Source organism: Phacochoerus africanus, chromosome X, assembly GCF_016906955.1.
Source record: "Phacochoerus africanus isolate WHEZ1 chromosome X, ROS_Pafr_v1, whole genome shotgun sequence".
Classification (NCBI taxonomy): Eukaryota; Metazoa; Chordata; class Mammalia; order Artiodactyla; family Suidae; genus Phacochoerus; species Phacochoerus africanus.
Genome location: NC_062560.1, coordinates 91,191,780 through 91,204,075, shown reverse-complemented (window position 1 = coordinate 91,204,075; position 12,296 = coordinate 91,191,780). Strand labels below are relative to the sequence as shown.

The following is a 12,296-nucleotide window of genomic DNA, read 5'->3' as shown; positions in this document are numbered from 1 at the left end:
GACTCACGGCCTGGGAATTTCCATATTCTGCAGGTGCAGCCATAAAAAAAAAAAAAAAAGGTAAATGCTACCAACTAGACAAAAGCATAACATCCACTGTAGAATTCCTATCAATTTTCATCAAGATGTTAAAATATGGTGTCTTGGAGTCACCTTGGTGGCTCAGCAGGTTAAAGAACCAGTGTTGTCACTGCTGTAGCCTGGGTTGCTGCTGTGGTGTGGGTTTGATCCCTTGCCCAAGAACTTCTGCATGTCATGGACACCCCCCGCCTCCCAAGACACTGAATAGTCAAAGCAATCTTGAGGAAGAAGAGCAGAGCTGGAGGAATCACACTCTCTAACTTCAGGCTATACTGCAAAGCTACAGTAATTGGAACAGTATGGTACTGGCACAAAAACAGAAATATAGATCAATTGAACAGAATAGAGAGCCCCAAAATAAATCCATGCACTCTTGGTCAATTAATCTACAACAAAGAAGTCAATTAATCTACAACAAAGACATGGCAAGAATATACAATGGAGAAAAGACAGCCTCTAAGTGGCACTTGGAAAACTGGACATGTAAAAGAATGATATTAGAACACTCTTTAACACCATACACAAAAATAGACTCAAAATGGATTAAAGACCCAAATGTAAAACTTGAAACACAGGCAGATCACTCTGACATAAATCATAGCAATACATTTTTTTTGGATCTGTCTCCTAAGGCAAAAGAAATAAAAGCAAAAACAAACAAATGGGACCTAATTAAACTTAAAAGCTTTTGCACAGTAAGAGAAACCATTGACAAAATGAAAGGACAACCTATGTAATGGGAGAAAATATTTGCAAATGATTTGACTGATAAGGGGTTCATAGTCAACCTGCAAAAATAGCTCATATAACTCAACACCAAAAAAACAAACAATTAAAAATTGGGCAGAAGAATTGAATGGATATTTTTCCAAAGAGGAAATACAGATGGCCAACAGACACATGAAAAAATGCTCAATATTGTTTTGTTTTAGTGAAACTAGATACAAAGTTTCACCCTTTTTCTTTTTCTTTTTTTTTTTTTTGCTCTTTTTGCCTTTCCTAGGGCGGCTCCCGTGGCATATGGAGGTTCCCAGGCTAGGGGTCTAATCAGAGCTGTAGCCACTGGCCTGTGCCACAGCCACAGCAATGCCAGATCCAAGCCGCTTCTGTGACCTACGCCACAGCTCATGGCAATGCCGGATCCCTAACCCACTGAGCGAGGCCAGGGATTGAACCTGCAACATCATGGTTCCAAGTCGGATTCGTTAACCACTGAGCACGATGGGAATGCCTCCCCTAGAGGATTTTGATAGGCTATCCGTCCCATCAAGGTTCTATAAGAATCACTGGATCCAGTACTAATTAACTTCATTTTCCAGATTTTCTCTCTGAATTAATAAGCTAAACCATTAGAGAGATAAGTATTTGGATTACATAATAATTAAGGTGAAAACACACTCCTTAACAGAAATACCTTATTAAGATTTGACTAATGATTATACTGAATATATCTATAGATGCAGTCAATTATCTGAAAAGCATTTCCGTATCTTTTAAAAAGAAAACTGTATTTGAAGACATCAGTCTGTTATTTTATGCTGTTTATACAATGACTTGATATAGGAAGTTCACACTTGAATTCTGTTAGAGAAAAAAAACGACAGGATTCCTATGTGAGTGTTTTTTTTTTTTTTTGGTCTTTTTGCTATTTCTTGGGCCGCTCCCGCGGCATATGGAGATTCCCAGGGTAGGGGTCCAATCGGAGCTGTAGCCACCGGCCTACGCCAGAGCCACAGCAACGCGGGATCTGAGCCGCGTCTGCAACCTACACCACAGCTCACAGCAACGCCGGATCGTTAACCCACTGAGCAAGGGCAGGGATCGAACCCGCAACCTCATGGTTCCTAGTCGGATTCGTTAACCACTGCGCCACGACGGGAACTCCCTATGTGAGTGTTTTCACTGCAACGGGAGATACGTTTAGAGACTCAAGAGACGTGATTTCTAATCACAGCCTGGCTTCTATCTAGCTAGGGGGTAGGACTGGAAGATGTCCAGGCTTCTCTTACCTTTAAAATTAAGTAGTACCTCAGCAGAAATAATCCCTTTTCTCACTTCCTGCTGGAGAGCTCACAAAAAATTACTAGTGAATGGTAATAATTTGTTATTTACAGGTACCTAGTAGTTTCCTTTTAAAAATGCTCTGTTTCGTTTGATCCATATGTGTGGATGGGCAGAATGACAAATTTGCCTTCTTCATCACGTTTGATTCTTGCTTTTAGGTGATGCGTAATGAAGCTACAAAGGTTTATAATTATAAGACAGCTGAGATATTTAGAGGATCAGTAACAGGTTGAAAGGAAGAGAAGTACTCAATTGCTATGATTCCAGATGAACTCACGATTTTCATGGTTACTTTTTGTGATATATGGGAAATCCCTGCTATAACGATTGTTTTTAGCTATAAAACTAAGATCAGGAATCTAATGAAAAATGATGCAAAAGAACATTCAAAAGAAGAAGACCCAGATTTTGAAACCAAATTAATGATTACCAAAGGGGAAACATGATGGTAGGGAGGGATAAATTAGGGGATTGGCACTGACACAGGCACACTACTATGTATAAAATGGATAAGTAACAAGGACCTACTGTACGGCCCAGCGTAACCTATTCAATACCGTGCAATAACCTACATGGGAAAAGAATCTGAAAAGGAATATGTGTATGTATTACTGATTTACTTTGCTGTACACCTGAAACTAAATGCAACCTTGTATGTCAACTATACTCAAGTAAAATTTATTCAAAAAAACCTGGAATTCCCTTCATGGCTCAGGGGTTAACAAACCTGACTAGGATCCATGAGGATGTGGGTTCGATCCCTGGCCTTGATCAGTGGGTTAAGATCTGGTAGTGCTGTGAGCTGTGGTGTGGGTTGCCGATGTGGCTCAGATTTGGCGTTGCTGTGGCTGTGGTGTAGGCTGGCATCTACAGCTCCGATTCAACCCCTAGCCTGGGAATCTCCATATGCTGCAGGTGTGGCCCTAAAATAGCAAAAAAAAAAAAAAGGAAAAAACCCCCTAAGATTAATAAATTACCTACAGAGACTAAGCAAAGCAGTTGAATAAAAAGAAGCACTTGAAATTTAGGTCTGAGACTGTCTAACAAAGTCAGCGGGAATTCATTTTTTTTCGTGGATTGCATACATATACACAATCACATGTATGTACATATTTATGTGTGAGGAGATAGGAAAGAAGAAGTGAGAGAAAACAGGAAAAGGGAATCTTGGTAAAGGTCGAGGTAATTCATTCCAGTACTAAAGATGTAAAAATCTATGAAATGCACTTTCTTTCAGGCATTAATTTGCTAATGGAATTTCATCGTTCTTTCATTTTAAGGTAACAAGATCTTCCTTTCAAAGACCAACACAAATTTCCTTGACCTAGAAAGTAGCTCACTTTAGCTATGATTTTATTTTACATTTAATTTTTGGTGTACATTGATCATTTATGAGAAACAAACTTTAAAAATAAATATGTTTAGGAGTTCCCGTCATGGCTCAGTGGAAACAAATCTGACTAGTATCCATGAGGATGCAGGTTTGATCCCTGGCCTTGCTCAGTGGGTTAAGGATCCAGCACTGCCGTGAGCTGTGGTGTGGGTCGCAGACAAGGCTCAGATCTGGTGTTGCTGTGGCTGTGGTGTAGGCCGGCAGCTACAGCTCCGATTCGACCCCTAGCGTGGGAACCTCCATATGCTGCGGGTGCAGCCCTAAGAAGACACACACAAAAATGTTTAAAAATGTGTTGACGTCTTTAAATTTCTGAAAGTTCTAAAGCTACTTGTTGGTTTAGGACAATCTGAGAAAATTAGTTTATTGCCCCTTGTTGCATAAGGTAATTTTAAAAATAGTTTCTGTTCAACCTAAGTTACTTGAGAATTTTCTTTCTTTCTTTCTTTTTTTTTTTTGGTCCTTTTTTGCCTTTTCTTGGGCCACGCCCATGGCAACGTGGGATCTGAGTCACGTCTGCAACCTACACCACAGCTCACGGCAACGCCAGATCCTTGACCCACTGAGCAAGGCCAGGGATCGAACCTGCAACTTCATGGTTCCTAGTCGGATTCGTTAACCACTGCGCCATGACGGGAACTCCGAGAATTTTATTTTCTACAGGGGCTAAACAGATCTCTGTTCATAAGATCTTCACTGGATTAGTTAGTATTCCTTTCTCTTGAAACTACATTTTCCCTTCAATGGCTCAGATCATCAAGATAGAGGCAGAGGCTATGAGCAAGAAAGTGGTGGCTAAAGGAGAAGAGAATGAGAGTCGGAGTCAGGGATAAGGAAAGTTCCCTTGGTTCTCATGCTTTTCCCAAATACTTTCCAAGGACTTGTCAGTATGACTAAGCCCACGATTGAAGCTTAATTTAGTCCAGAATTAATGTTCCATTCCTTGGGTTTGAGCCAAACAGGAGCGCTCCTTGGCCTTAACTTTTTTTTTTTTTTAGAGTCTTTGAAAATTTTATTACATCCACTACATCAAGAAAAAGCCCCAAGATGTTACTCAAGTCCTTTAGCTCCTCCAGGGATGAGAAAGTTGTTTACAGAAGAATCATAACATCAGGCTCACTGTAAGCCACATCCATCCCAAAGCATGACATGCCTGATTATTGAAACCAAGCATGGAAGAATTGAAGGGGGCTTGAAGATTAGTGATAGTTCTATGTTTTGGTTTGTTTTTCCAGCCTTAATTTTTTTGGGGGGTGTGAGTGCTTAATTTTAAAAATCAAAATAGTATCATCCATATTTATATTACACCAAATTAATAATATTGAAAGAGGAGTTCTCATTGTGGCTCCGCGGTTAATGAACCCAACTAGTATCCATGAGGACGCGGGTTCAATCCTTGGCCTCCCTCAGTGGATTAAGGATCTGGTGTTGCTGAGAGCTGCAGTGTAGGTCACAGACGTTGCTCAGATCTGGCATTGCTGTGGTGTAGGCCGGCAGCTGCAGCTCCGATTCGACCCCTAGCCTGGGAACCTCCATATGCCGCTGGTGCAGCCCTAAAAATGCAAAAAAAAAAAAAAAATAGTTGACTTACCTAAGATGGTTATTTCAAAATGTCCAAGACTTCGGGCACTCTTAAAGTCATCAAGTTTTGGGGGTCTTCCTTCTGGTGGTATATATTTTGCAGGCTGAGAATTATACTGCTGGGTAAGAAAATTTCTGTGTTCAAAAATAAATTTCCGTGGAATACTTTCAGGATGAACAGAGCTGTAACGTAGGTGATCTATTAAGCCGAACTTTTTCTCTCTCCACAGCAGGCTTTCCCATCTATCACTTATAGTTTTTCTGGCTTTCCCTTGGACGCCAATGCCTGTGCTTCCTCGACCTGTTAAAGAAACAATGAGATGAACATAATTGATCTATAAACTAGCCAAATCAAGTAATTCACCAAGAAAAAGCACAGGTTAGGAATTCCTGCTGTGGCAGAGTGAACTAATGCTCTGGCTTGTCTCTGTGGCGCTGCTGGTTGGATCCCTGGCCCAGCTCAGTGGGTGTTGCCATGGCTGTGGTGTGGGCTGCAGCTACAGCTCAGATTCAGTCCCTGGCCTGGGAACTTCCACATGCTGTGGGTGTGGCTGAAAAAGGGGAAAAAAAAGCACAGTTTAAAGAGAAATAACTTAATTAACTTTAAAAGTCAAAACAACCACCTACAAAATGTAAACTGAATGTCCAAAAGATAATTCTTATTAAAGTAAGCAAAGAACTAAAATTCACTTTCCAAAATAAACTTTTACTGCAAAATATTAAAAAGTAGTATTGTTTTCTCTGTTGCTGAAATTAATGAGATTTGTAATTATCTTCTTTATACTTTTTCTATATTTCCTAAATATTCTTAAATAAACAAATATTCCGGAGTTCCTGTCGTGGCTCAGTGGTTAACGAATCCGACCAGGAACCATGAGGTTGCGGGTTCGATCCCTGGCCTTTGCTCAGTCGGTTAAGGATCCGGCGTTGCTGTGGGCTGTGGTGTAGGTCGCAGACTTGGCTCAGATCCCGAGTTGCTGTGCCTCTGGTGTAGGCTGGCAGCTGTAGCTCCGATTCGACCCCTAGCCTGGGAACCTCCATATGCCGCGGGAGCGGCCCTAGAAAAGGCCAAAAGAAAAAATATATATATATTCCTTTTATATTCAGTGAGAGATTCAAGTTAGGTCAAATGCATGAGAATAATAACCTTTAGACATTGGACCACCACTTAGTACTGGTGGAATTTAAGCTTAAAATAAAATTTTGTTAATCTTTGCTAAAAGTACCCTGAACATGGAGTTCCCGTCGTGGCTCAGTGGAAACGAATCTGACTAGCATCCATGAGGACGCAGGTTTGATCCTTGGCCTAGGTCAGTGGGTTAAGGATCCAGCATTGTCGTGAGCTGTGGTGTAGGTTGCAGATGAGGCTTGGAACTGGTGTCGCTGTGGCTGTGGTGTAGGCAGGCAACTACAGCTCTGATTAGACTCCTAGCCTGGGAACCTCCATATGCCGAGGGTGTGGCCCTAAATAAATAAATTAATTAAAGTACCCTGAACAAATACAAAATATAGTCTTTTTCTTGGATATAAATCTCCTTCAAAAGGACCAGGTATTTATTTTATATGGTATTCCATTGAGATATAACATATAGAAAACAAAGAGGGATCTAAATTGAAACAAAAGACCACTTCAATTCTTGATTATTCTCTATTATCAAGTTAATTTATCATTTATATATAATTTATCTAACATTTAGTTTCTAAGGCAGAATATAATTTCTCTTTTACACATTAACTCATTCATTCATTCACTCAGCAAATAATTATTGAGCACCTATTAGGTATCAGATACCATGCCAAGGAATTTGGAAAAATAATATTTTAATTGGGAACATACCTTGGGAACTGAAGACAGAGTGAATCAGAAAAAAATAAGATTTTTGTGGAACTTCTCATGTTGTCAGTTCTGCCAGAAAAGGCAAGCTGACAGCAACTCTGTTCCAGGGTTTAACAAGGTTGCTGAAATTGCTTCCTTGAAGGCTGCCTATGCCTTGGTATTCATTATTTTCCTAGTATTAAAAAAACCTTGCTGAGACAGAAAGGTGCTTCAACAGTAAGGTTTCAGTGTGTTTAATACACCTCTTCTGCTTTTTGAACTTTATTCTAGGTTGAATTTTAAGAGAGGATGAGAAGTTGAACTTCTTCCCAGGAATTCAAAATATCGCATTGCAAGAGTTTTTTTTTTTTTTTTCTTTTAAGTTCAAAATTTAGTTAATGAACATTTTTAACTTCCTATAGTAATGCTTAATAACAAAAAGGATAAAATCATTTAATCACACATGAACAGGAAAGGAATCAATAAAGCCAACAGGAAAACAAAATTAATAGTTCTAAACTGAGGACTGGGCAATGATTTAACCTTTTTATTTTCTAGAAATTGAACTTCCCTTACCCAAATTAATAAAAGTACATACTTAGATTAGCAGTAAGTAGCTATTACAAGTTATAGTGAGAATTTCTGACTGATTTCTTCTAAAATAGAGCATGCAAGAGTTCCCCTGTGGCACAGTAGGTTAAGAATCAGTGCAGCAGTAATTTCCACATGCCATGGGCATGGCCAAAAAAGAATATAGCATGCGTGGAGTTCTGTTGTGGCTCAGTGGGTTAAGAACCTGACATAGCATCTGTGAGGATGCAGGTTCAATCCCTGGCCTTACTCAGTGGGTTAAGGATCCAGCATTGCTGCAAGATGCAGCATAGGTCTCAGATGTGGCTCAGATCTGGCATTGCTGTGGCTGTGGTGTTGGCTAGCAGCTGTCATTCGAATTCAACCCCAAGCCTGGGAATTTCTATATCCCGCACGCGTGGCCATAAAAAGAAAAAAAAGCATGCAGAGAACAAGTTATAGGCTATTCCAATTTTTTACAATTAAGTAATTACATCTTTCCCATGGGAAAAAAAATCAACACTGTCAGGAATACGTCAGAATATTTTCTATGCCTGCTTTCTTTTTTTTTTGTCTTTTTTTTGCCTTTTCTGGGGCCCACTTGCAGCATATTTAGGTTCCCAGGCTAGGGGTCTAATCGGAGCTATAGCCACTGGCCTACGCCAGAGCCACAGCAACACAGGATCTGAGCCGCGTCTGCAACCTACACCACAGCTCATGGCAACGCTGGATCCTTAACCCACTGAGCAAGGCCAGGGATCGAACCTGCAACCTCATGGTTCCTAGTCGGATTCGTTAACCACTGAGCCACGACGGGAACTCCTATGCCTGCTTTCTTATTTGATTGTTAAGAACTGGCAACTTTTGCACAGCAAAGGAAACCACAAAAAAAGTGAAAAGACAACCTATGGAATGGGAGAAAATAGTTGCAAATGATGCAACTGACAAGGGCTTAATCTCCAAAATATAAAAATAACTCATACAATTCAACAACAACAAAATAAACAACCCAATTGAAAAATGGACAGAAGACCTAAACAGACATTTCTCCAAAGAAGTCATATGGATGGCCAGCGGGCACATGAAAAAATGCTCAACATCACTAATTATTAGAGAAATGCAAATCAAAACTACTATGAGGTACCACCTCACACTGGTCAGAATAGCCATCATTAATAAGTCTACTAATAACAAATGCTGGAGAGGTTGTGGAGAAAAGAGAAGCCTCCTACACTGTTGGTGGGAATGTAAATTGGTACAACCACTATGGAAAACTGTGGAGGTTCCTCAGAAAACTAAAAGCACTATTCACAACAGCCAAGACATGGAAACAAGCCAAATGTCCACTGACAGATGATTGGATTAGGAAGATGTGGTATATATACACAATGAAATACTACTCAGCCATAAAAATAGAATGACATAATGCCATTTTCAGCAACTTGGATGGAACTAGAGACTCTCATACTAAGTGAAGTAAGTCAGAAAGAGAAAGACAAATACCATGATATCACTTTTATCTGCAATCTAATATAAGGCACAAATGAACCTTTCCACAGAAAAGAAAATCATGGACTTGGAGAATAGACTCATGGTTGCCAAGGCGGAGGGGGAGGGAGCGGGATGGATTGCGAACTTGGGATTAATAGATGCAAACTATTGCTTTTGTAATGGATTAGCAATGAGACCCTGCTGTGTAGCACTCGAAACTATGTCTAGTCACTTACGATGGAGCATGATAATGTGAGAAAATACAATGTGTACATGTATGTGTAACTGGGTCACCATGCTGCACAGTATAAAAAAATTGTATTGGGGAAATAATAAAAAAAAAGAACTATAATATGATCTAGCAATCCCACTCCTGGGCATATATCCAAAGTGGACAAAGCTATAATTCAAAAAGACACATGCACGCATATGTTCATAGCAGCACTATTCACAATAGCCAAGACAGAGAAACAACCTAAATGTCCACCAACAGATGAATGGATTAAGAAGATGTATTACATATACTCAATGGAATACTACTGAGCCATAAAAAAGAACAAAATAATGCCATTTGCAGCAACATGGATGCGACTAGAGATTCTCATACTAAGTGAAGTCAGAAACAGAAAGACAAATACTATATGATATCACTTATATATGGAATCTAAAATGTGACACAAATTAACCTATCTACAGAATAGAAACAGATTCACGGACATGGAGAACAGACTTGTGGTTACCAAGGGCGGGGAGGGAGTGAGATGGACTGGGAGTATGGGGTTAGTAGATGCAAACTATTACATTTAGAATGGTTGGGCAATGAGGTCCTACTGTATAACACAGGGAACTGTGTCCAATCTCTTGGGATGGAATATGATGGGGGATGATATGAGAAAAAGAATGTATATGCGTGTGTGTGAGAGACTGGGTCACTTTGCTGGACAGCAGAAATTGGCACAACATTGTAAATCAACCACACTTTAATAAAAAAAAGTATCCCTCCCCCCAAAAAAAGAACTGGCAAGACTGGAATTTCTGATGTGGCACAGTGGGTTAAGGATCTGGCGTGGTCTCTGAGGTGTTGTGAGTTTGATCCCTGGCCTGGGAACTTCCTTATGTCACAGGTGCAGCCAAAAAAGAACTGGCAAGGTTTAATGTTTATATGAAAAGCTCTGAAAAAAATCATTCATTGTTTTTTCTATTTAGTAACTTGGGACTCTAATTAACTGTCACAATATTCATAATTAATACAAATGGATATGAGACCAGTACAAGAGATACTGGTAGTCATTGGTTGTGAACAGCGAGATTCCAAAGGCAATAATCAGAAAAGAGACAAAATACATCTAGAGTTCAGGTTTTTCTAAAACTAAGATGGAAAATTACACACTAGCTTGAATATTACTAAAATAATGACACGTTATGTTTTATGTCTAATGCATAACTAAGATCCGGGTTAATAATCACCTATCACAACTATATTTTTGTGTGTATATGATTCTATATTACAATTATAGTGATCGCTGCTATTTTAATGGTTCAGTTTACCCTTATTTCTGGCGAGAATGCATTTATGTGTTAATGAGGAAAAATTTCAGGAGAAAACCACATTTAGGTTGTGAAGCGAAAAAGGACATGATATAAATGTATGTGTGTAGGCATACTGATTGTGTTTCGTCACAAAATCTACCCTCAGCATTTCATTATGTGTGTAAGAGCGATAGGTAAGGGTGTATGGAGGCATGGAGGACGGAGAAGAGCTCTTTCCTTTGCCTCTTTCCCCCTTGCTTTCACCGATCCCATGCTGGTACAAGATCTACAAGGCTAGGAAAAAAAAAAAAAAGCAGGATATTCCAGTCAGTGATCAGGTTTGTGCTTGGAAGCATATATATAATGGACTTTTTAAAAGGACTGTGTAAGTCAGAGGCTACCTATAATGTCTTATGATCTCAGTCGTATTGTTATTGTTTATTGTTAACTTTTCAATGTATGTCTTACCTACTTTTCGAAGTTACCAGATACAAAGGATAAGATATTAAATTTCTAGTCTTCAAAATACGTAGCACAATCAAACCATGCACACAAATTAGCTATATAGTCACAAAATGAGTGACTTGTGAATTTATAGATAGTAATTTCCAAATCTCTCATGAAGCATTTGGGAATACATTAGTAATCATATGAACACATAGAGACCCAATTCACTCATTAAAACTGCAGTATAATAAATAAATGGGACTATATCAAACTAAAAAGCTTCTCCACAGAAAAGGAAGAAGCAACCTACTGAATGGGAGAAAACGGTTGCAAATCATATATCTGATAAGGGATTAATACCCAAATATATCAAGCACTCATTCAACTCAATAGTAAAAAACAAACAGTGCTATTTAAAAAGGGACAGGGAGTTCCTGTCATGGTGCAGTGGTTAACGAATCTGACTAGGAACCATGAGGTTGTGGGTTTGATCCCTGGCCTTGCTCACTGGGTTAAGGATTCAGTGTTGCCGTGAGCTGTGGTGTAGGTCATAGACGTGGCTCAGATCCCACGTTGCTGTGGTTCAGGCGTAGGCTGGTGGCTACAGCTCCGATTGGACCCCTAGCCTGGGAACCTCCATATGCCACGGGAGCAGCCCTAGAAAAGGCAAAAAGACAAAAAAAATAAAATAAAAAAATAAAAACGGGCAGAGGCAAGTTCCCTGATGGCTCAGTGGGTAAAGGATCTGGTGTTGTCACTGCTGTAGTGTGGGTTCAATCCCTGACCTGGGAACTGCATGTTGCTGGTACGGCCAACAAAGACAGATGGGCGGTGGTGGGGGGGAAGTAGAGGGTCTGAATAGACATTTTTCTAAAGAAGACATATGAATGGTCAACAGAAACATAAAAAGATGTTTGACATCACTAATCATCAGGGAAATGCAAATCAAAATCATAATGAGATATCATCTCACGTTTGTTAAAATGGCTATTACCCAAAACACAAGAAATACAAGTTTTGGTGAGGATGTGGAGAAAAGGGAACCCTTGTATGCTGTTGGTGGGAATGTAAATTGGAGTAGCGACTATGGAAAACAGTATGGAGGTTCCTCAAAAAAGTAAAGATAGACGGAAGTACTCTTGTGGAGCAGGTTAAGGATCCAGCATTGTCACTGCAGTAGTTTGGGTTGCTGCTTTGGTGTGGGTTCAATCCCTAGCCTGGGAATTTCCACATGCCATGGGCATGGCCAAAAAATAAAAATAAAGATAAAATAACAATATGATCCAGCAATTCTACTAATGTGTATTTATCTAAGAAATCAAA

General features: G+C 39.6%; 1 protein-coding gene across 1 annotated transcript in view; it reads right to left on the bottom strand.

The window, feature by feature from the left end:
- The window catches only part of RADX (RPA1 related single stranded DNA binding protein, X-linked), a 76,953-nt gene that overhangs the window by 13,861 nt on the left and 50,796 nt on the right, over positions 1–12,296 (bottom strand). The window contains exon 12 of the mRNA XM_047764931.1: positions 5,130–5,420. Within this exon, the coding sequence (XP_047620887.1) occupies positions 5,130–5,420 (291 nt within the window). The remainder of the gene's footprint in view (positions 1–5,129; positions 5,421–12,296) is intronic.